The following is a 24,483-nucleotide window of genomic DNA, read 5'->3' as shown; positions in this document are numbered from 1 at the left end:
CCTTCTGTGCGTCTGCAGCAGTTGGCCAGCTGCGCGCCTTCCCGAGTCCTCGGCTTCCAGTGCCTTCACCCGCTCCTGCGCCCACAGCCGCCCGCCTCTGGCAGCTGTCAGTCTGATTGCTGTATCTGTGAGTCTGGATTTCTCACATCCACGTGCAAGTGAGGTCTTGCAGTCGTTCTTCTCTGTCTGACTTCATGTAGCACGACGCCCTCAAGCCCTGTCCGTGTTGCTGCAAACGGCAGGATCTCCTTCTTTTTCTTAATAGCTGAGTAGTATTCCATTGTGTGTGTGTGTGTGTGTGTGTGTGTGTGTGTGTGAGAGAGAGAGAGAGAGACGTCTTCCGTACCCACAGCCTCAGGAGGCGCTTGGCTCGTCTCCCCGTCTTGGCTTCTGTGAGAAACGCTGCAGGAACCCAGGGTGCAGGTGTGTTTGAGTGAGTGCTTTTGTTTCCTTCAGGTAAACACCCAGAAGTGGGGTTGCTGGAGCAAACGGAAGTTCTGTTTTTAACTTTTAAAGTAACCTCCATGCTCTTTTCCACAGTGGCTGCACCAGTTCGCATCCCCACCAGCAGGGCGCGAGGGCTCCCCTTTCTCCACGTCCTCGCCAGTGCTGGTTCTTCCTCGCCTTTTAGAGGGCGGCCGTCCTAAGCGGCGCGCCGCGCCGTCTCGTTGTGGTTTTGACTTGCGGTTCTCTGGCAGTTAGGGGTGCTGAGCACCTTTTCATGTGCCTGTTGGCCATTTGAATGCCTTCTTTGGAAAAATGTCTATTCAGGTCCTTTGCCCTCTTTTTAATTGGATTATTTGGGTTTTTCTGTTATTGATTTATGTATTTCTTACATATTTTGGAAATTAACTCCTTATCAGATGCATGGTTTGCAAATACTCGCTCCCATTTTGTAGGTTGCCTTTTCATTTTGTGGATGGTTTCCATCACTTTGCATTTTAGTTTGATGTCCCATTTGTTTATTTGCATTTTTGATGCCTTTGCTCTTGGTGTCAGATCCAAAAAAACCATCGCTAAGACCAGTGTCAAACTTTTCCCCTGCGCTTTCTTCTAGGAGGTGTATGGTTCAGGTCTGCAACGAAGTCTTTAATCCATTTTGCGTTAATTTCTGTGAGTCGCGTGAGACAGGGGTCTAAGTTTCGTTCTTTTGCCTGTGCAGATCGGGGTCTCCCAGCACAGGTCACTGAGGAGACCGGCTTTCATCCATCGTGTGCTCCAGCGCTGGTTTCTGTCCTTGCTCTCCGTCTCCCTCCTGTGCCCTTCTGCCTCTGTAGAAACGTCGCTTTCGTGACCTACCTCGGTCGTTGCTGAGAGATGACATCACTGCACTGTCCTGGCAGCCTTAGTCTCTTGTTTCCATCCACCCCTGGACACGTGGCTCGGTGTCCTGCTGGCACCTCGCGCACACTGAAGTCAGACCCGTCACCGGCGTGGCTCCTCTCCAGCTGCTTCCTCTTGTTGACGTGACTTGATTGGCGTCCTTCGTGAGAGACGTTCAGAAACACCCCTGACCCCGCCACCTGAGGGCCCCTGACTCTCTGCCTGTCCGCCAGCCCCCCACCCCACCCCTTCCCCTGCTTTCCTCACATCCTTCCAGCAGCAGCCTGCTTGCTGGCCATGTGCTTCATCCAGCACTGTGCCGAGTCCTGGGCTCGGGTTTTATGATTTGAGCCTTGTTGCAGCCCTGTGAGCAGCTGCTGCTCTTAATTCCATCCCACAAGTGAGGGGCCAGGCCCCAGGCCGCGCATGGCCGGGGTGACCGAGTAGGAACGGTAGAGCCACAGTCTGAGTCGAGGGCTGCCTGTCGCTCAGCCGTCTGGGTCACAGCTCTGACCGTGGTTTCCTGCTGCCTGCTCAGTGGGTCCCACGCCCTGAGCCTGTCATTCCATGCCCCACGCCTGGCTCCAGGGCTTCTCCGGGCCAGCACCCGCCTCTTCCCTGGCATCCGTGACCCGACGGGGAGCCCAGGCAATAACGGAGGCACAGAGAAGGACCAGGCCAGGGCTGGGGCAGCCTAACCTCACCGTGGCCCAGAGAAGAATTGCGCGCTGGGAAGCTACTTGTCGGGGTTTTGTTGTTTGTAATGTCGAACTTCCGTCCGCTCCCCTCCCGTGCCTCAGGGCATCAGCGTAACCAGCGGTGAAGCAGTGAGGAGGGGCCTGTGGCCCACTTGCTCTGCCAGCTTTAGGGTTCTTCTGTGTTCGGAATGTGGTGAAATTTAAATCAGAGACAACATTTTGACTCTCTCCACTGATGCCAGGAGCCCTGAGATGAGGGGCGGGGCGCCAGCCAGCTCCCATCCACGCCGAGCCCTCCGCCTTCCCCCCTGTGTTTTGCGGCATGTGCATGTCCCCGTGTCCTGGGGTGAAGGCCAGCCGGTGGCAGCGTGAAGGGAGAGGCACTTTGAGCTGGGGGTGGAGGCCGCGGAGGGGACAGAGTGAAGTGGTGAATTCGGGAGGTCTCTCCAGGGCCTGTGGCAGGAGGGCGCTGCGGAGAGGGGGCGGCAAAGACACTTCCCTGTGGTCAGTTTTACCTTTGGTTTGTTTCCAGGGATGTTCCGGAGAATCACGGCAGCTGCCTCTAGACTCTTCACCGAGGGCGCCGACGGCAGTTTCTACGGCCTGGAGTGCTTGAATGCCTGGGTGCGCTCCATGGTCCCCACCCACCCGGCCCTCGTGCTGCTCTGGTGCCAGATCCTGCTGCTGGTCAGCCACACCGACTACCGCTGGTGGGCGGAGGTGCAGCAGACCCCCAAGTACGTGCCCCGGCTCCTGTGCTGAGACTGAGCAGCTTGAGGTTTGGCCCCGTTTTCGTGAGGCTTTGTAACAATTCTGCTACGTTTAATCTTTCTCCAGTGGACGCCTTTGTGGGGAAACGTGGTCCCACTGCAGGCAGGCAAAGCCGCCACTGCTTTTCACGTGCGGTTCCTTTGACAAGTCCCCAGTGCTATTTCACGTTAGGGCCGTGCTTGACGCGTTGGGTCCCTCCTGCTGGGTTCTCATCCTTAAACTGGCTCCAGAGCAAGACATGTTGCAATATCTTAACTTCTTTAGAGGTTCCATGTGGTTCTGGTTATTCTCAATGAAGTGATTATTTAGCAGCATTTCAGAACTACTTGGAAATGCCTTCCTTTTTGGCATTCAAAGACTTATTCACTATCTGATTGTGGGTGGCCCTCTTTTGGCAAAATGCTTTCAGCCTGAAGTCGATTTCTAGGCACTCTCTCTCAGAAGCGTGTACATGTGTGGAGGTGAAGGCTTCGGTGCCCCGCCCCCGCAGGCCGAGTCCTCGGTGCAGGGCTTCCGGAAGGCTCGAGCCCACGGCGAGGAGAGGAAGGTCTGGAGATAGCAGAGGGCGCAGACCGCGGGGCCGGGGCCAGCCCCTCCCTGCTCCGTGCGGAGCCTCAGCTGCGCAAGTGAGGCTGCGGGGCCCCGTTGTGGCCAGTCCACCGCTTCGGGTGGAAAAGCCGCCGTGAGCAGGCGTTACTACACAGCTGCCCTGTGCGGTGTGCTCCGCGGGGTACTGTGTGGGGTGGCCAGGAAAGTAAGAGCCGTTTCCTGCCCTCCAAGTGTCTGTCTGCCGTTTAGTCGGGAGGACAGACCAGTGAGAACATTTGAAATCCTGTTGTCATGACGCCGCCCTGCGTGAGTCAGAAGCAGAACCAGTGTCTTCCACTTCCATGTTTTCACTGTGCGTGTAGACCAGCCGGAAGCTCGTGACATCAGATTCTGAGTCAACAAATGGCTGGGGGCCTGGGACTCTGCGTTTCTGCCAGGCTCCCGGGTGGTGCTGACCCCCAGGTCCGTGGAGCCTGCTCTGAGTGCTGAGGATCGTCCCAAGGACCAAGCCTGTGCCCCAGCCCACTGTCAGACCTGGTGCCTGGACACTTTAGGAACTGGGGTCCTGGGCTCCTGTGTTTTTCCAGGCTCCCTGGGGGACCCCCACGGGCGGCTGGGGCCGAGTCGCACCGGGTGAACCGTGGCGAGGCGGGGCTTCGGTCAGCTGTCCGCGCTGGCGGGTGCGGGTAGGTAGACGCTGAGGCGGTGCCCACCACCCCCGTGCACACTCAGTGCTTCTCGACTCCTTCTCCTCTGCCTTTTGATACCTGGTGGGTGGTGAGGGCGGAGGCCGACCTGGAGTGAGGTCAAGAGGGAGTGGGAGGGCTGACCCTGGCCTGGGGGAGGGAGGGCCTTCCGCAGAGACGCAGCTGGGCTCTCCAGCAGGCTCAGCCAGTGCCGTGGAAGGTGGAGAGCGGTTTGCTTAGATGAAAAGAAGCAAGTCTGCATGGCAGACACGTGTGGTTTTATGATCCGTGATTACATCTGGATCCAGGGGACGAATCAACTAGACGGTCACTGTTAAGACAACCGGGTGTGCTGAATGTGAGTCTACACGGCCTGCTGCCCTTGATTATGAGTAGTTCTTAGGGGGGCACGTGTTGAGGTTTACTCTCACGAGGTGCAGCCCCCCAAATTATGTGTGTGTAGTGTGAGTGTGCACACGTGTAGACTGTGTAGTGCAGCGTGTGTGCGGCGGGGGAGTGCGAGCCTGAGCACAAGGGTGGCAGCGTGCTAGTAGTTGAATCTAGGTGAAGACTGTGTGGCTGTTCCTTGAATTATTCTTTCAGCTTTTCTTTTGGTTTGAAAGTTTTCAAAATAAAAGTTAAGGAAAAAAGACCATGGACGAGGGAGATTTAGAGAGCAGCTCTAGACAATTCTTTAGACGAGTTTTGCTCTAGAGGAAAATAGGACCTGGGAATGGGGACGTGACAGTTTTAGGTGAGAGAACAGGTGGCCTGGCTGAGCCCTTACAGAAGGTGGTTACCCCAGAGTTGGCGAGAGCAGATGGGTTCTGAGGTGCAGTCGTGGGCTTTATTCTGTTGATTTACTTTCGGCTAGCTTTTTAGAGTTGAACTTAGGGTTTCTTGAGCTTGTGGGTTCTTAGCTCAATCATCACTTCCTCTGGGAAGCCTTCCTGATTGCTCTCTGGTTGGTGAAGTCTCATTGCCTGCTCTCACGCCTGCCTTGGCCTCTCCTCCATGGCATGTGTTGAGGCTGTAATTTGACATCTGTTTGTGTGTGATAATCTGATTAATATCTGGCTTTCCCTCTACACCACAAGCCCAGCAGGGCTCTCACTGTATTCCTAGCACTCACATGAGTTAGGGACTTAATTGCCCTGGCAGTAGGAACAGCAGTGACGTATCAGTGAACATATATCATGTGCTGTCACATGTAGCACGCTGGCACTTCCCTGGCACTAAGTGCCAGATGTCCTGAGGGCTTTGCATCTCAGTAACTCGCTAAGGCCTGCAGCCCTGCGCGTGTGTTACAGACGAGGAAGCCTCTTTTCCCGGAGAAGCAGCTTGCCCAGTGTCACAGGTGAACACGCAGGCATGCGTGCGGGAGCCCCCGGGTTGATTGTGTCCACCTGTTAGAGCGCACACTGTCGTGTGAGTGTTCCTAGGCTCTGTGTTCTGCTCCAGCGATGATACATGTGTCTGTTTTGGTTGTCAACACCACACAAATTTTTTGTGTCTGTTTTTTAAATTTTTTTATTGAAGCAGTGTTGTGTCAGTTTCTGGTGTACAGCGTGATGTTTCAGTCATACATATACACACATATATTCGTTTCACATTCTTTTTCATTGAAGGGCATTACAAGATACTGGGCACAGCTCCCTGTGCTGTGCAGTAGGACCTTGGTGTTATCTATTTTATTTACATGCAGTAGTCAGTGTCTGCAGATCTCGAACTTCCAATATCCCTTCCCACCCCTTTCCCCCCTGGTAACCATGAGTTTGTTTTCTTTGTCTGTGGGTCTGTTTCTGTTTTGTAAATAAGTGCATTTGTCCCTTTTTCCCCTTAGATTCCACATACAACTGGTATCATGTGGTATCTCTCTCTCTGGCTGACTTCACTTAGAATGACGATCTCCAGGTCCATCTGTGTTGCTGCAAATGGCATCGTTTTATTCTTTGTAAAACACCATGCAGTTTTGATTGCTGTAGCTTTGTAGTGTAGTTTGAAGTCCGGGCGTGTGACACCTCCAGTCGTCTTTCTCAAGATTGCTTTGGTTAATTTGGGATCTTTTGTGGTTGCATGTGAATTTTAGAAGTTTTTGTTCAAGTTCTGTGAAAAATGCCACTGGCTTTTGGATAGGGATGGCACTGAATTTGTGGATTGCCTTGGGTAGTGTGGGCATTTTAACAGTGTTGATTCTTCTGGCCCACGAGCGTGGGGTGTCTCTCCTTCCATGTATGTCGTCTTCACTTTCTGTCGTCAATGTCTTAAGAGTTCTCACCGTATCAGTATTTGACCTCCTTGGTTAAATTACTCCTAAGTATTTTATTCTTTTTGACTGGGATTGTTTTCTTTATTTCTCTTTCTGATGGTTTGTTATTAGCGTATAGAAATGCCACAGGTTTCTGTGTGTCCTGTGTGTCCTTGCTGAATTCATTTATTAGAACTAACAGTTTTTTGGTGGCCTCTTGAGGGTTTTCTGTGTATACCAAGTGTCATGCCATCTGCAATTAGTGAAAGTTACACTTCTTTCTGATTTGATGAATACCTTTTATTTCTTTTTCTTTTTCTTTTACTTTTTTTTTTTTTTGCCTAATTGCTGTGGCTAGGACTTCTAGTACTATGTTGAATAAAAGTGGTGAGAGTGGGCATCCTTGTTCTGTTTCTGATCTTAGAGAAAAAGCTTTCAGCTCTTCACTGTTGAGTATGACGTAGCTTTGGGCTTGTCATGTGTGGCCTTTCTTATGCTGAGGTGTGTTCTCTGTGTACAGAGAGTTTTTATCATAAATGGGTGTTGAACTTTATCGGAAGCTTCTTCTGCACCTATTGAGATGATCGTATGTCTTTAACTCCTCATTCTGTTAGCGTGACGTAGCACACTGATTGATTTGCAGGTGTTGGACCATCCTTGCATCCCTGGAATAAATCCTGCTTGTCGTGGGGTGTGAGCGCTTCTGTGTGCTGTTGACTTTGGTTTGCTAGTGTCTCGTGGAGGGTTCTTGCATCAGTCTTCATCAAGGATGTTGCACTACAATTTTCTTTTTTTGTGGTGTCTTTGTCTGGTTTTGGTGATGAGTGTCTCCATTTCCAAAATGAATTACTAGAAGTTTGGAATACAAAGTACAAACCATTGTTTTCTGCTTGTAGACTCAGCAGACACAGAACTGCTCTAGCAAACTGTTGCAGAGGTTCTGTGCCCAGCCCAGCACCGCTGGCTCTCAGCTGAGCGCGGGTTCCCAGGCCGCACTCTGGGCAGCGCCGCCCCTGGAAGAGCCCGCGGCCACCGCAGTGGGGTCTGCTCTTGTCTACGTCTTACTTTTGGGACCCCGTCCTGACAGCTCGTGATTTGCTTTCCGTCTGGCCTACTTTTGTGGACTGTTGGTCCCTGATGTGCGGCCGTCTTGGACGTGGGAGGTCCGTGTGCTGTCGGTCTGTCCTGCCATCATGGGGGCTTGCCCTGCTCCAGACTGAGAGTTCGGGTTGACACAGAGCTTCTTGGTGTCCACTGCTGGTGTATGAGTCGCAGATTCTCCCCTTCTCCTTCACAGGCTCTTTTCCCTTATAGCTATGCTGTTCAAGACACAAAATCACAGCCTGAACGTAAGTCGCACGGGGGCCAGCAGGAGGGCTGACTGAGAAAGGGAGGGTTTTCTGTTTGTTAGTTTGTAACTGACGTATAATTTACAGTGCAGTATAATGCCCTTTTTTGTACCAAACAGAGTCACATTCCCACCACCACAGCTGAGATTTAGAACAGTACTGTCACTTCAGAAAATTCCCTGTGTCTCTGTGCGGCACCCCCGCCCTGGCCACCCCGGGTGACCTCTGACCCAAGCCCCGTCCTGATGTCCGGCCGACTGCAGGCGCGGAGTGAACGGAGTCGTGCGGTGACAGCCTGCGGAGGCTGGTTCTTTCGCTGAGCCCACCGTCCGTGTCGCGCATGTGGGAGGTGGTCCCTTGTGGTTGCTGCAGGGTCTCCTGGTACAGATGTGCCACAGTTTGCTTATCCACTCACCAGCTGGAAAACAGAGAAATGGTCATTTAAAATTTTTTTGTCTGTAGAATTTTTGTACCAATTCTTTTCTAAAACCTGAGGCGTTGCAGTTTAAAAACTGACACATCCCCGAGGATTCTTGCCCCGATGTCCTCGCCATGTCCGCTGAGCCCAGCGGAGGTGTGCAGGTGCCCTGTGCGGAGGGGAGTGTGGTCCTGCTGACCTTGGAGTCACATGGCCTGTTTCCAAGTGTGGCGACTGGTGTTTTAAGGGTATGGCTAGAACTGAGAGTCCAATTCCCGTCTCCTTAGAAAGAAAACAAAGTGAGAAGTAAACGTGGAGTGCAGGGACCGCCACTAGTGGGGAATTAATTTTGCAGATGCTTTTAAACAGGGTGTCCATGATGGTGTATACCCTGTGGCATGTTTGGGGTTGAACTCTTTGTTGCTAATGGAGGAGCAAAGCGTGATGGTTTCCTGCTGGCGCTCGGCGGCTTCGCCCGGCTGGACCCGGGAGCCCGGGAGCAGCGGCCGCGCCCTCAGACCCAGGCAGCAACAGGTCCCAGAGGAGAGCGCCGGTGCCTCGCTCAGCTTGACGGCAGAGCTGCCTTCCAGACCAGCCTTGTCACTTTCTGCCTGTTGAACCCTCTGTTTTCTTTAGTTTTCTGTATGTGCTTTGTCATGGCTCAGGAACAGGTAGCTGCGAGTACGTACGTCTGACACACGGCACGCTGCTGTGGCGGTGTTTAAAGGAACTGTCTGCTTGAGAACCGGGACTGGATAGTAACCGTCTTCAGGGTTTCGAAAGTAAGCCGGCTGCTTTCTTTCTCAGAAACACTGTCCGAGCGTCTGTTGTTCCTTCTAGGAGACGCAGTCTGTCCGGCACGAAGTCTCTCAGCCCCCCGGTGTCTGGAGAGGAGGAGGATTCCACCTTGGCTTCCAGCCTGGGCGTGTGCAACAGAGAAATTGTGCGGCGGGGAGCCCTCATCCTCTTCTGCGACTATGTTGTGAGTGTGGAAACGCGGGTCGTGGCGGGGTTGGGGCTGGAGGCCGCCCTGTGCAGGCAGACTTCTGCAGATGCCTTCCCCCCGTCAGGACGAGACCAAAGTCAAGGTTGAATCCTTCTGTGATGTACGACCAGCAAGCAGCCTGGGGTTTTTAAGTCTGTCTGTAAAAGGTTCGGCGCTGTCCCGCTCACGGTGCTGGGCGCGGCTGTCCCCAGGAGGGAGGCTCCGTGTTTGCTGTGCAGGTCTCATTAAAAAATGATTTTAATCTGCGGAAAGGGTGTTAGATTTCATTGCTGCATTTTAAAACAGATTCCTGTTTGAATGTCATTCTTTTGTTAAAGAAAATAACTCTACAGGAGATTTTGACCATAAAACTAGCATCACTTGTTGAACAGAGAGAATTTACAAAAACTAAGTAAGTAAGTAAGTAGAAGAAAATGAAATCTGTCAGCGTATTACTCAGAGAGGACCTGCTGTTGGACTCTCCCAGGGCTTCGCTCCTCGTCCGCGCTGCTGCGAGGGGCATGTTCCTCAGGGTGGGCACGGTGACACGTGCCCGTGTCGCAAGCCAGCGCGCTGTGGGGCCTCCTGGGTCCCGAGAGAAGAGGCTCCTCTGCCCGCACTGCTTCCTTGCAGACTAGCACCTGCCTAATCCTCGTGTTTTGCTTAAATTCTTGATGTTGAAATAGTCTTTCTATCTTGTTCCATTTTTGAGGAGTAATTTGGTGTAATTATTTTCTGTTTTCACAAAAAAGTAAGAAATATATTAATTTTATAGGTTAATGCTATCAAATTATCCCATGTGGAAACTATAGATCATTAACCCGATGTTGAAGAGTTCTTTTTGTTTTACAATTTGCTGCCTGGAAGTTCATTAATCACAAGGAAAGGCAACATGTGGATTTAAGATGGATACTTTGTATCTCTTTATACATCTTCCGTGAAATTTCTTCCCTTAAGATCTATTTGTGTTTTGGATTCAGGAATTCTGTCAGAACCGTGACAGTTACAGGGAATTCTATTTTTCTACTGACCTGTCGCTCGATTGGAGAGAGAGTAATGGGGAAGACCCGTCAGCAGGCCACGCTGAGGCCAGAGCGATCCTGGAGGGAGCGGGGCCTGCTCGTGGCGTGGCTTGGGCCAGTCACCCTGCCGCCCTTGGGTGGCCCTGGGTCACACTCCTCTCCGCCTCTGCCCGCTGGCCAGTGTCCCTTGGAGCGGCACTGCCGGGCCGCAGTGCTCGTTGCGGGCGACGGGCCCTGTAGAGTGTGCTCCCGCCCCACCGGTTGTCGCTGCTCCGACACTGGGGATTTTCAGGGAGGATTAGTGCGGGGTTGTTTTTCGCTTCCTGCCCTCTGGCCTTTCCTGCGGCATTAGCCTCTGTTCCCTCCTTGTCACTTGAAAATGGTCTCCCTGTTGCCTTTGTCCGCAGTGCCAGAACCTGCATGACTCAGAACACCTGACGTGGCTCATCGTGAACCACGTTCAGGACCTGATCACCCTGTCCCACGAGCCCCCCGTGCAGGACTTCATCAGTGCTGTCCACCGGAATTCCGCGGCCAGCGGCCTTTTCATCCAGGCCATTCAGTCTCGCTGTGAAAATCTTTCAACTGTAAGTCTTCCTGGTGCCCGCTGTTGTGCGTTTTCTCTGCCTTACAAGTGGGGTGTTAGCGTTTTTAACCACTCCCTTCCAGGTGGCAAAATACTCCGCCTTTCCTTTCCTTCCCCCCAACCCCAGCCCACTGCTCTGAAGAAGACCCTCCAGTGCCTGGAGGGGATCCACCTGAGCCAGTCGGGCGCCGTGCTGACACTGTACGTGGACAAGCTCCTGTGCACCCCGCTCCGTGTGCTGGCTCGCATGGTCGACACCCTTGCTTGTCGCCGGGTAGAGATGCTTTTGGCTGCAAATTTACAGGTACTGAAAGAAACAATGATGTTGGTTTTTATTGCAGACTTAGCTGGGCGAGCAAACCACTGACCGGTTCTTGCTCTAAGTGGCCACTGAAGGGAACGTATAAGCTGGTCCTTCCTGTGTGTCTGATACGAGTGCTGCTTGCCTTCCTTCTGGCCTGCCTTTGCTATGATAAACTGTACACGTCCCATTTTCTTTTTTAAATGAGCACAAGCTTACTTGATTTGTTGCATGTTACAACCCCACTGACGTGTTCTTGTCTCCTTCAGAGCAGCACAGCCCAGGTGCCAGTGGAAGAACTAAACAGAATGCAGGAGTACCTTCAGAGCAGCGGGCTAGCTCAGAGGTAATGCTGGGACCAGGCGCTCCTTGCTTTTGCTTGTAACGACTACAGTTTGTGAGGGAGCAGACTCAGGACGAGAGGCCGGCGTGCTTATAGATGGGCTTGCTGCAGGGAGGCCTTAACAGAGAGCCGTTCCAATTGGGGGAAAAAACGAAACAGATCTTGCTTTATAAAAGGGAAGAGCAGCTGGCAGTGTCACCTCTACGGCATTCTCACCGCCGCGCTCGTGCTTCTGTGGGCCTCCAGGGGTGGCGGGTGTCCTGTCGCCTCTGCTCACCATCTGTGACGACTGGGACTGAGTTCTCAGCTGCATCTTTGCAGAGTCAAAGCCTACAGTCTGACAGCTAACGAAGACTTGAAAGCTGAAAGGCGCGAGAGTAGTTTCTGCATCTTGTTAAAATTTTGTCTCCTTATAGCTGTTTATCACCCAGTTCTGTTTGCAAAGTCTTTTAGAGGCTTTATCAGAAATCTTGGCATCTGTTACCTGAGGATGTTTCCATGACTACAAAATAAATTGGGAGAGGCTTTGACCTTATTTCCGCCACGAGGGGGGAGGGTATGAGAGAGAATCTAGTGACCGTGCTGTGACTCCAGTCTCACGAGGAGCTGTTGGTGGTGTCTGCCTGGGGAGGGGCTGCACCCGGCGCAGCGCGTGCTCAGAGGTGGCTTGTCCGTTGCCCGGCGGGTGATGCTGGGATTTGCGTTACGACGCAGTCGCTCCCATAGCAGGTGGGGGGGGGGGTCAGACTTGGTTGTTTTTGACCCTAGACTTAGTATCCAGCCCAGATGAGGAAGGTTATCAATGTCTTGTGCCAGATGAGGTGACTCTTGTATGAAGTGGATGTGAATTGCTGTAAACTGTGTATTGCTGGGAGAGTAAATAGGCTTTGTGCACTTGGATGCTCGGTGATCTGTTTTGTGTTTGTAACAAGTGCTTTTGTCAGCTGTTATACCAGGTGTTTCCTGTTGCAATGTTTGAGTGTAAGTGAAATTTCTGAAAAACATTTGTGGGACTTAAAACTGTGTTTATTACATGTAAACTAGGGCCTGAATTTGGATCATGACTTGTTTGAGTGTCCTTGAGAAATAGCTCTGAACAGAAAGTCTCACATGTGTCGCACCTGCTATAAGAAGCCCCTGTGACTTCCTCCTGTGCGGCGGGCAGTGTGCTGACCCCGCGTGTGATTGGCTTCCAGGCACCAGCGGCTCTACTCCCTGCTGGACAGGCTCCGTCTCGCCACCGCGCCAGGGTCGCGTGGCCCCGCTCCTCTGGCCACACCCCACCCGCTGGACGGGGATGGGCCCCTGGTGCTGGAGACAGTGATTCCAGACAAGGTAAGTATCCAGCAGGTCTGCAGGTGACACACAGGGCCCCCTCCAGGCACCGAGTACCTCTGTCGTCCAGCGGCCGGGGACGGGGTGGAGGCGCTCCGTGTGGCCCCCAGGGGTGTCCGCCTGCCTGGTTCTTGCCAGCCGTGGAGAGAGTCAGCGACAGGGTCTGTGAGGTTCAGCCCAGGTCATTAGCTGGGGGCACGGGGTGAGAAGGGAAGCGCTGACTTGGGTCATTAGCGGGGCTGAGGGTCAAGGTAATTAATAAAGAATCAGGAGATGGGGGAGACGGGTGGCCGTGGCCTGCACTCACGCCTGCGCAGCCTGCTAGCACGGCCCACCTGGCCTGTCTCCCTGTTTACGCCTGTGACCTCCTGTACGTTGACCCCACCTCCCCAAGGGACTGATACCTCATCCCCTCAGCCCTCACACCTCCGAGCTGGGGACCACCTGGGGCCTGGAGAGAGTTCGGTTTGGATATGAACTTGAATTTCAAAACCCAGCAGCCCAGGCGGAGCTCAGCGCAGTCCAGGCCCCTGTCCTCAGGCTGGGTTGCTCCGTGCTTCTGCTGCTCTGGGCCCGGGGGCGGGGCGGCAGAGCAGACCTCCGGTGGAAGATGATCAGCACGGTGCTCAGCACGGAGGACGGAGAGTGAGGGCACAGACAGGAGGGCCCGCTGCCCTGAGTGCTTTACTGTTTTGAGGGGCAGGTGTGAGGAGAAAGGCTGTCCAGACAGGTGATGGTGAGTCCCGAGATGCAGCCTCCGTGGCAGGCATCACTTCCCGTGGAAAAGGCCCGTGGTGTGGAGAACAGCCCGCACGGCTGGAGTCCAGTTTGACCGAAGCTGTGGTCATAGTCCTGGGGCCGCCGCAGGGCGCGGGGGTCAGTCGGTGAAGAACAGTGCATGTCCAGTAGCGTTGCAGCCCTTGAAAGCCCTGCCCTGTTGCGTCTGTCACCCCCCTCCTCTTTCTCCAGGACTGGTACATACGTCTGGTTAGGTCGCAGTGCTGGACACGGTCGGACTCTGCACTGCTGGAAGGGGCAGAGCTGGTGAATCGGATCCCGCCCAGCGACCTGAGCGCGTTCATGATGCACACGGTATGGCGGGGGGCGGGGGGCGCTGGCTTTCTCTCGCTGGGTACGTGGGTCTGACCCCTCCCGCTGTCCGGTGACCTGCGTGCACCGTGCACCGTGCACCATGCACCATGCATCTCGCCGCCTCAGCACAGAGACCCTCGTCCAGGGCTGTGACCCGAAAGCACGTGTCACTTCCCACATCAGAGTCCAAAGGAGGAGTTGTGTTTAATTCAGCTTCCCAGGCCCTTAAAGAAGATAGGTTCCCGTGGGTCATGATGAGTTCCAGTTGCTTGTCCTGTGCTCGTGAGGAAGGGTGTCGGGCTGGTGCCAAAGCATGTGGTCTGACTGACTCGTGATGGCCTGGTCTTGGCCGTGAAGTTGCCCTTCAGTACCCCTCTGCCTGTGGTAGCAGGGTCCCCCCACCCCCTCACTAGGTGTCGCACAGGCGTGCTGCGCAGAGCGCCTGTACCCTGTCCCCACTCCTGTGGCAGGTCCTCTGGGGGTGGCCCCCCTCGTGGCAGCACCTAGCCACAGCCTTAGCTTGTCCCTTCTCCGACCTCCAGGGGAGTGGTCGATGAACCCTTAGGTGGTGGTGTGCTGCCTTGAGATGGACCAAGCGGGAGTGAAGCGAGGGCTGGGGGGGCATTAGGGTGCAGGCTGGGGGCAGTGGAGAATGGGCCAGGCATGGCAGGGGCTTGGGGCACAGGCCACACAGCCACGCCTCCCCAAGTCCCCTTCCTCCATCACCGTGAAATAAAAGCTGCCTTGAGAAGACAGGAGAATCGGCCCAAAACCAGTTTGCTGACCATTTTAAACAGCCATGCAGTGAAATCTGGTTTGCTGAATGATCAATTTACTTAATAACCAGTTTATTGAATTTTTCAAATTTGCTAGTTGGACATTTAACAGCTTTGAGGAAAAGCTTGGCTGTGGCGGCTGTGACGGAGGGTTCCGTTGTGGTTGCCGACAATGACACACACAGCTCTGAATAGTAACTGAATTACAATTAATATTCTACATGATAATTGGCCCAAAAAAACCTTTTTTTCCCAAAAAAAAAATCTTTAAAGGACTTTCTAAAAAAAAGTCAAAGAACAGTACAGATTGAAACGTTATCACGTGCGATGCCATTTTTACGATCAGACCTGTGGCGTTTATCTGGCGACTTTGATTTATTTCAGCTGCTTTTGAACATGACTTACCTTTTTCAAACCTTGGGCGCACTGGCTGTTTCACTGATTTCTTGGATAGCACATCAGCTTGATTTTGTATTTTTATCAATTAAAATATCCTCATATTAAATTTTTGATTTCAAATAAATCTGAAGGCATAAACAATTAAAATATTTCTTTAAAATTAAAGTACTTGAATGATACCAGAAATCTGCTTCCCTGATCATATGTTACATGGAGCTGCTCGTTTGCTTATAACAGAAGTAGAATCAGGTATTCTTTAAAATACTTTGTGTGCCCTGACCTGTCGTCTTGGAAGCGTCTGCACTGCCCCCGTCTGTCGTGTCTCTCGTGCCTGACGGAGAGCCTGTGTGCTAGTCGTTGGTGAACCTTACTGCCCTGATGCAGGAGTTCAACCTGAGCTTGCTGGCCCCGTGCTTGGGCCTGGGCGTGCGCGAGGTCCGTGGAGGCCAGAAGAGCCCCCTGTTTGAAGCGGCCCGCATGGCGACACTAGACCGTGTGACAGGTGTGGTCCAGCAGCTCCCCGACACCCACCAGGTTTTCCAGCCCTTTCTGCCCGTGGAGCCCACCACCTACTGGAGCAAGCTGGATGATCTCTTTGGTAATTAAAGTAAACACTTGTCTAATTTTATAAAAATGCTGCAGGGCCAGTGCCATGCTTTGCACCGAGTGAAAACAGTGACCGCTGTTGATCTAACACATGGTCGGTGTTTCCAGAGGTCACTGGGCCCGGCGCTGGGCCGCAGTTCTGCGTGTCCTCCGGCGCGGGGGCCACTGTGTCCCTCCTCCACGGAGCCCATGGGGAGCGCAGGCCGGGCCTCGGGAACTCGGGTCCTGTGTGGCGGGCGTTCTCCTGGGAGGGCATGCCAACCCACCGAGGCTTGTGTTTCAGGGGACGCCACGCTGTACCGGTCCCTGACCACGCTGGCCCGGGCCCTGGCCCAGTTCCTGCTGCTCTTCCCCAAGCTGCCCGGACACTTGCACCTTCCTCCTGAGAAGGAGCATGACACCGTGAAGTTTGTGGTCGTGACTCTCGAGGTGAGAGGCAGCTGCATGGAAGGAGGGGTGGCAGGAAGGCTCTCCCGTCTGGAGTCTGGAGGGTGGGGGGTGTCGGGCGGGGGGGGCTCAGGCCGGGAGAAGCACAGTGGTGGTGAGATGAGTACAGACCTTTTGGGGTCTTTGAATACAGGGCACTGCCAACGTGTGAATCTGTTTCCTCGATGCTGGGATGCGTTTGATTTCAGCACAGACCATCCATTTAAAATCGTTTCCAGGGGAAGAAGCAGCGCAAACATAACGTTGATCCTGGTTTTAAGATACTTAAAAATAGTAATCTGAGAAATTTACTGTATTTTAAATTGAGCAATTAACCTGACATTTCAGCTGTGGGGAATTGAATACTGTGTTAACGCTTGTAAACACCCCAGACGTGTGTACATATTGTGGGTCTGTTGCCTTTTCTTGTGACTTCTGGAAAAGAGGGTCTGGCCTGCATCCTGGGGGGGCAGAGGACACGGCTGACCCAGTCCTGACTGCGCCTGCCCCTACACAGCAGAGAGGGAGGGGGTCGGGGGCATTCGCACAGGCGTCCACGCAAGTGCCTGCTTGCACCAGGCCGAGCCAGAGAGCAGCGCAGCGGGACGCTGCAGCAGGTGTACGGTTACAGGACAGAGGGACCGCTGCGTGCGGGGTGAAGCCCTATCCCTGCGTCTTCTGTTGGGGTCTCACTCCAGCCCCGGGAGGCAGGCTGTTCCCACTTCACAGATGAGGGAAGCGGGGCTCAGAGAGGTTCAACAACTTCCCAGGTTCACCCACTGGGAAGTAGCCCGTCGGCACCTGAACCCCAGCCTGCTGTCTCTGTGGCAGAGGCTGGGCCCTGGCCTGGGGGCCGAGGGAGAGCCTGATCCACAGGCCTAGCGGCCAGGGGAGGGTGGCTGAGGGAGCCCACAGAGCTGCAGGAGGGGGTCGGCCAGATTGGGGTGGCTGTTCTGCGGGGTGGAGACTCTTAGGGAGCCAGGGGTGAGGGTTGAACTGAAGAGAGCTGGGGACGGTGGCTGAGAGAGCCATCCCTCTGGAAGAGCAGGTACTGCTGGCCTCTCGAGCTGTGGCCCGTTCCCGGACGGCCCCTGCGTCCAGAGAGAGGTGTGAGCCAAGCCTTCGTTAACAGGCCCTCCCCCCACAGGCGCTGTCCTGGCATTTGGTCCACGAGCGGATCCCACTGAGTTTGGACCTGCAGGCGGGCCTGGACTGCTGCTGCCTGGCTCTGCAGCTGCCCAGCCTCTGGAGCGCCCTCTCCTCTCCGGAGATGGTGACCCACGCCTGCTCCCTCATCCACTGTGTGCGCTTCATCCTGGAAGCCAGTGAGTCCATGACCATGGGGTTTCTGTCCTATGTCATCGGAACCAGTAGTCAGCTCCGAACAGCGAGCCACAGTTGTTTGCTCTGTGCCACCTGCTCGCCAGGTGCTGAGTTAGGAGCCGGGGGGTGGAGAGGTGGATAAAACACGGACCTGGCCTTAATCTCCAGCATCTTGGAGTCTGCTCTAGAATTTAGCTTGAATGTGCTTTTGTAGTCATTCATTTAGATTTTGGAGTTCCAGCTTTCATAAAAATACTTGTAATTTGTGTCCTTTTGATCTCTGGTCCTAGTTGGTCGTTTCATCCTTTTAGTCCTAAATGATCATAAGACTAATACGATTACAGTAAAAAGGTTACTTGTTTTCTGTCATAGTTAGAAGTGCTTGTTTCTGCGCTGCATTGTAACACTAACATATCGTAAAATAAAAGTGCCGTTCTTTTCGAGGGACAGTGTCCTTAACAACGGTCATTAGCCAAAAAATTTTTAAAAATTGGACATTACAGTTCACATGTTAGAGGGTATTTTGAAGCTTTGTATTTTTAAGTTAAACATTATGGAGTGGTATTTTGAAGACTCGTTTGAATTGTTTTCATCTGTGCCATTTGTAGTCGACTTGAAGACCAAGATCCAGGGAGTAATTTGTCAAAGCCAGACTTCTTGGGGGCTGCATTGGTGCTTTTAGCAGTAACGAGTCATGAACTGTCCGATAAAAACCTTTGGGGAAAGAGCTGGGGACAGTGGAAGGACTTGCATGTCCAAGTGTGGAGACCAAATCCTTGTGCATTTCAGATTAACCTGGAGATTGATATCGAGTCGTGTTGTCTAGAATTATGTAAAGTCTATTCTAGGAAACCTAGCCTTCATTTGATGCAGTCTGTCGCTTCGAGATGTTATAAGTCTGCATGAATATGAAGATCTGAATTATAAGAGATGATAAAAATGTTTGAAAATTCTTCTGTCTTTTCTGTTACGGTTTTAGTTGTGGTGCAGCCTGGGGACCAGCTTCTTGGTCCAGAAGGAAGGACGAACACCCCAAAGGCTGCCAGAGAGGACGAAGTGGACTCAGACGCTCCGAGTGAGTCTCAGCGTCATTTCTTCTGACCTAGTTTCTTTGGGGGCTTGAAATTCATTCATGGAAGAAGCCCTTACAGCGGCCAGTGTGAACGCTGGACAGGAGAGCCGACCTGACACAACTCGGTGCATTCTGTCACTGGTCCCCAAGCTGGAGGGCGACCACAGACACTGCCTTGCACGGCCCGGCACCTGCTCCCGTGCCCTGCGACACCCGGGACGCCCAGTCTTCCCACCACCAGGCACCCCCCACCCCCCTACACCTCCCGCTTGCATGTCTTTGCCTGAGACTCTGTTCCGGTCCGCGTTGCCCCTGCTGTGCGCCGCGGGCAGTGTCTGTACGGAGGGAAGGGTGAACACGTGGGAGCACGGAGGAGCTGAAGCTAGAGAGCGTTAGGGGCCTGGGTGCTCTCTTTTCTGGTGGGCTTCCTCCTCTCCCTGTGGGAAAAACTCCACACCTTTCATGTAAACCTATTCCAGACGTAGACACGTAGCTTAGCTTTTCATGTACTTTCCGCCAATTCAGGTATTTTACTCTGAAAATGGTGGCGAGGCAGATTGGGAGGAAAGCTTCTTGGCCAAGTGACTCCTTGTCACCAGGCCCTCCGGGCTCTTGGCCCGGGGGTCTGGCAGGAAGGCCCGCCTGCAGCCTGTCCCACCAAGGGGGAAGCAAAGGCCCGCCCAGTGGTTCTGGGCCATCTTGTCTTTGGACACTCTTACGTGGAGTACCGAGGTCCCGTCCGTGGCCCGCTGGTGTGAGAAACGCGCTTCTGTAGCGGGTGCACCTACAGCCTGTGTACGTCTTGCCGCCTCGGCGCCGTCCCGGGTGCTGACGGCGTTCCCGTCGTCGGGATGAAGCACAGTTTTCCTCCCGCTTCTGCTCGAGGTCCTATGACCGCACAGCCGTCCAGAGCAGTGACTTCCCCTTGCCTGGCTCAGCTCTCCTCCAGGCGTCTACCTCGAGGCTGCGCGGTTCTGCCAGCCCTTAGTTTGTGACGGATGATTTCTTGCTAATGCCTGAGGAGCATGCAGATGCTCACTCCCTGCTTGGCCACCTTCTGGCTGGGTGGCCTCAGCGAGCTTCTGTCTCGTGCGTCTGTAGTGCAGACAAGGGCAGGACTCACCTGCTGGGGCCAGCGCCGCGTTATGTAAATGAATACGTGTAAAGCACCCACGGCAAGCTGCAGGCTTGCCGTGGGTGCTCAGTGAGTGAGACCATATTTCATTTATGGTTTGAACTTCCATCCGTCTGAGGACAGTTCAGGCGTTTCTCAGGTTGAGTCGGAGCAGCCAGCCCACTGGCGGGAGCACCTTCAGTGTGGGTTTCTGTAATTGCGCTCGCTCTCCACGGCCCTGTTTAGGCCGGTTAATTTCACCCTGGCCAGAGGAAGAAGCTTGCTTGCTTTATCACCTTGATGGGATGATACGTCTTAAAGATGATCCCTTAAGTCTTATTCAAGCCACCCTCGTGTCTCTTAGTTTGGGGCTCAGTTCCTTAAGTCCAGCGGAAATTCCTTCTCTCTGGGAGGAAGTTGTCTGTACTGCTGAATCTCGTGGACGTGGACACTGCCCACCCACGACCCTCCTCATTTGTCAGCTCAGCAAGTCACTCTTTGGCACACACTCTGAGCCAGACTCAAAGGGAGTAAGCAGCCGTCCCTGCACTTGAGGTGCAGTGCTTCTCACCTCGGGACGTGGGGTTTTCTCAGCATTCTGCCTCATGACTTCCCGGGTGGGACCCAGAGTCCCATCAGAACCCCTCCACCAGCCACGAGAACTGCAGTCTTGGGGAACCATGACCAGTGATTGTAACATGTTCTCTGCGCACCAGCGTAGTGACCAGCACAGGGTCCTGGGGAACCAGAGAAGCCAGAGCACTGGGACCCAGTTCAAGGGGACGGCAGGAGTCCTGGCAGACTTGGGAGGACTGCTTTTTTGGACGGGATGAAGGCGGGAGGGTGTGCCAGCCGTCAGCCAGCAGCTGGAATCCTCGGGGCCTCCACGTCCCTGGTGAGGTGGTGGTGGGAGGCTGGGGAGACTGGGAGGGGAGGCGGCAGTCCTGGGGTGTGTTCCTGTCTTAACCACATGTGTGTTTTCAGCTCCTCAGTGTGTTACTGCCGCCTGTGTGATGGTGGCTGAGATGGTGGAGTCCCTGCCGTCGGTGTTGGCCTTGGGTCATGAAAGGAGCCGCAGCACCCCGGCGTTCCTCACGCCAGTGCTCCGGAACATCGTCGTCAGCCTGGCCCGCCTGCCCCTGGTGAACAGCTACACGCGCGTCCCGCCCCTGGTAAGTCTGGGCCCCCCTTCACAGAAGCGCGAGATCTGGGGGGCTCATAGGAAGCCACGGGCTCGGGGGTGCTGGAGGCTGAAGCCAGGTCTTGTCTGCTCAGGTGCCCGTTTGTGGCGGCCAGAGCATTTGCCACGTGCAGCCTTGACACCTGCCTGGTTCCCTCGGGCGTGAAGTGTCTTGGCAGTTAGTAGAAATACTCAGTTTTCTAAAACGAGGTGAGGCGTTCCATCATGAGATAAGACTTCACCTCCGAGGGCGCCGGCTGTGATTCTAAGGCCGTTTGACTAATATGTTTCATGGGGGAGCAGAAATTCCACCCCTCGGGCGAGGGTCCCCTGTAAGTAGTCACCTTTGGGAGTGCTCGTGGGTTTTAGCCGCTTTTGCAGCTTGACTGCTCTTTGAAAGTCTTCAGGGTGAGGTTCAGGTGGGTGTCGTTAATAAACCTGGCTTCAGGTCACAGAGCCTGGGTGGGCAGGGCGAGGGCTGAGAGGGAGCTGGGCTGGCCTGTCCCGGGGCAGCTGCTGAATGGGGGAGACAGGGCGGTGGGCTGCCCTGTGCGGGGCTGGAGCCAGCGGGGGCAGGCCAGCAGGGCCGGGAGGAAGGCCCTTGTCACTGCCTGGAAAGGGCGCAGCCCCTGTGCGTGTGGAAGGTTCTGCAGGCATGCCGGGGAGGCGATGTGAAGGGGGCTTTGCTGTGGGAGGTGAAAGTTCCCACTCAGGGGCTCATTCTGAGGAAAAGCCCAGCGGCGTGATGACCCGGGAGCAGGGAGCTATGGGCGAGTGTGGAGCCCAGCGCCTCCTGCTGCCTCCGGCTGGCCTTCCGTTCCTGTGCTCGTGGGAGCCTGGGCAACGCTGACTCAGTGTGACAGCTGTGGGCGGCCTGGCTCGTCCTGTGCTGCCCCCAGCAACGTCTCTGCACACAGTGGAGCTTGTCCTGACACCTGCCAGCCTCTAACGGTTGGAGGCAGCTGAGAACCCAGCACGCGTGGTGCTGGCGGCAGGTGTGGGAGGCACACCTACTGGCTTTTGGGAGTGTCTGTGTCCAAGAGGCGGTGGCCTCGGGAGGGAGGCTGTGCTTCAAGAGTGTTTTCTTGTCTTCCTCACAATCCAGTCTTCCTGACTTGACTCTGTCTACTGTTCCTTTCTCATCCTCTTAGGTGTGGAAGCTTGGATGGTCACCCACACCAGGAGGGGATTTTGGCACAGTGTTCCCCGAGATCCCCGTGGAGTTCCTCCAGGAAAAGGAAGTCTTCAAAGAGTTCATCTTCCGCGTCAATACGCTGGGTAGCCCGCGCTTCTCCTTGGGGTTGGGGGTCACGCATCATGACACGCAGCGGCGGGCCCTGGCCTCCTTGTATTCTATAAAAGATTTAGGGCAGGATGTCATCCAGTATGAATGTATCTTGCAATGTATACAATACCGTCACGGTGAGAAATCTGACCCAAGTCTGCGTGTGGGTGAGAGTTTAATCCCAGATTTTCCCGTGTCAGGCTCGCTTGAAGTCAGGACAGGCACCCTAGGGATTGCTAACACTAAGGCGGCTCAGCCTGTGCGTCGTGCACCTGTGCCAGAAGGTGGCGGTGCTTTTCTCTGAGCGCCTCCTTATGTGACCACCGACACCCCTTCTCTCGTGGGCAGGACCAGCAGCCGGGGGGGCGGGAGCCAGCGTGGGCCGAGGGAGGTGGGCTCTAGGGAGACCGCGCTGGGCTCTGCGTGGCAGGGCAGGTCTTCTTAGCCTCTGGGAGACACCCCCGGCTTTGTCATCTGGGAAGTGGGGACTGTGCCAGTTTCATGGAACTGCTGCAGATTTAGAAATTAAAAGATGCATCTAACACAGCGCCTCAGGAAGCGGTAGCATCACTGGTTTCCCATCAGGATGCTTCTCTGCTTTCCGCAGCTGGGTGTAAAGGTTTGTCCCCACCTTATGGCTGGAGGTATGGCCCGGCGCATGTGGGGGTTGCCATCGGTGGATCCCCTGTGGCTCCGCCCTGTCGGACATTTCTCAGCCCGGTTGTCCCTGAGCGCAGCGTGGGCGCGCTGACTCCACGTCCGGCCGGCCCCCCTCTTCCGGCTCCTGCGGGTCTGTGCTTGCTTTGATCCTGGAAGGTTCAGGCAGCAGACACCTTGTGCCCCTGCTTTTCCCTTAAGTCAAGCAGACGATTCCTCCCTGTTCAGAATGTCTGAGCAGCAGTCTGGTGCGTCTCCCTCTCGAGGCTTTCCTTCTTCCTTCTCCCGAGAGTGTCCCCAGGCAGCCTCCTGGTTCCCCACCCCAGCTTGACACCAGCTCTCTTGTCCGCCCTCGGCGTCCCCACGCTGGAGCCGTCAGCCATACCTGCAGGCCCCGGACGGCCCTGCGGTCTTTTCCTGGTGTCGCCTTTGCCGTCGTCCTTGTTCCTTGTCCTCTTTTGTTCTGTGTAGACCGTCACGTTGGTCTGTCTGCATCTGTGCCCTGCTGTCCTGTCTGTCTCTGTAGCTGAGTCTGTGTCTGAGTCAGTCTACACCCAGGTTACCAAGAACACCCTGAAGTCTGACACTTTGGTTTCCCTGTCAGCACCCCCATTCTTGTCACTTGTAACCCGAATGCAGGTGGCGTGGCACCCCCACCCCCACGGTGATGAGTGGAAACGTTAGCGCAGCCCTCAGCACCGTGTGTGGAACAGCACTTGAGCTCAGCTCGTGCTGGCGCCGAGGATGCCTGTCGGGCGCCTTCCCCAAAGCCCCCTCGCCGTCCCGCCAGTGACAGGCCTTTCCCACCTGCTGCCCTTCCAGACGGCGTCAGAGGAGCCCTTGCTTTAACTTGCTTGCCTTGCACGCGGAGCTTCCGTGACACACACTCCACCACCCAGCGTGCTGTGCAGTGGTGTGTGCCCCGAGTCTGCACCCAGTGCGAGACGCCCCTTTACTCCTCCGAGTCCACACAGCGGGGATTGAGAAGGCACCTCTCCACCAGGCCACCTGGGCGAGGCTGGCATTGTGGCCACATCCCAGCGCTGTCGTGAGGATTGAGGGAGCTGCTGTGCACGAAAGCTGGCAGCCCCGCTGCCATGACGTGTCCAGCAGTGTGAGCCAGGGGACTCTGCCTAATGGACGTCTGCATTCCTAGGGTGGACCAGCCGCACCCAGTTTGAGGAAACATGGGCCACCCTCCTTGGTGTGCTGGTGACTCAGCCCCTTGTGATGGAGCAGGAGGAGAGCCCGCCGGAGGTGAGGCTGCGGGCGTGCCTGTGCCACTGCCGGGCACGCTTAGTCACAGCAGCATGCGCGTCGCCAGCCGCAGGGCAGGGGGCAGCCAGCGCAGGCTTCTGTCTGAGGGCGGCCAGCCCGCGTCTGCGCTGCTGTTGAAGCAGGAGCGAGCACCCCGGCCCGGGGGCCCTCAGGCGCCTGCGGCTGGAGCACATTTACCACCAAGCAGATCACATTCTGCTTCCCAGTGTTGGGGCGCAGCGGTTTCAACATCTCATCCAGACGCGAGGTGCGCTGTGGAGGCTGCGCGCACGTGCCTGGGCTCGTTTGCCTTCGCTGCTTTGCAGAGAGGAGGCATGTCAGAAGTCCCCGAGATTGTCTTTCACAGGTGTAGAAGCTAACAGGTTGTCAAATGCAAAGCCCCTAAAATCAGTGAGGATGTCAGGGACTTTTTCTTTAAAAGTAGTTCATATTTGGAGGTCTGTGCCATAGGAGACCTTGCTTTGAAAAGCAGGCGTTTGCCCATGAGATTCACTTCCAGTCACAGCTCTGATGAACTTAACGCAGACAGAATAGGACCATGGCCGGGAAGGCATGTCCCTCCGTGGCACACGGGGCCCCTGCGTGCAAGGCCAGGTGGCCTGACAGCCATGGCCTGCAGCATCTGCCTGCAGGTGGGCAGCGGTGGTCGTTGGCGTCACAA

The 24,483-nt window shown here is 54.9% G+C and overlaps 1 protein-coding gene across 6 annotated transcripts in view; it reads left to right on the top strand.

Annotated features, from left to right (window-relative positions):
- HTT (huntingtin) overlaps nt 1-24,483 on the top strand; it is a 123,207-nt gene that overhangs the window by 86,487 nt on the left and 12,237 nt on the right. For all 6 annotated transcript variants that reach the window (XR_010382028.1, XM_064488554.1, XM_031438376.2 and 3 more), the window contains 14 exons: nt 2,554-2,758; nt 8,883-9,024; nt 10,457-10,636; nt 10,763-10,939; nt 11,206-11,282; nt 12,476-12,614; nt 13,584-13,706; nt 15,266-15,479; nt 15,771-15,916; nt 17,061-17,238; nt 18,216-18,311; nt 20,407-20,594; nt 21,754-21,880; nt 23,701-23,801. Coding sequence is in view for 5 of the 6 variants with exons in the window: in XM_064488554.1 (XP_064344624.1) it covers nt 2,554-2,758; nt 8,883-9,024; nt 10,457-10,636; nt 10,763-10,939; nt 11,206-11,282; nt 12,476-12,614; nt 13,584-13,706; nt 15,266-15,479; nt 15,771-15,916; nt 17,061-17,238; nt 18,216-18,311; nt 20,407-20,594; nt 21,754-21,880; nt 23,701-23,801 (2,093 nt within the window). In the remaining variant the exon portion in view is untranslated. The remainder of the gene's footprint in view (nt 1-2,553; nt 2,759-8,882; nt 9,025-10,456; nt 10,637-10,762; nt 10,940-11,205; nt 11,283-12,475; nt 12,615-13,583; nt 13,707-15,265; nt 15,480-15,770; nt 15,917-17,060; nt 17,239-18,215; nt 18,312-20,406; nt 20,595-21,753; nt 21,881-23,700; nt 23,802-24,483) is intronic.

Source organism: Camelus dromedarius, chromosome 1 (genome assembly GCF_036321535.1).
Source record: "Camelus dromedarius isolate mCamDro1 chromosome 1, mCamDro1.pat, whole genome shotgun sequence".
Taxonomy (NCBI): domain Eukaryota; kingdom Metazoa; phylum Chordata; class Mammalia; order Artiodactyla; family Camelidae; genus Camelus; species Camelus dromedarius.
This window is presented reverse-complemented; position numbering and strand designations above follow the sequence as displayed.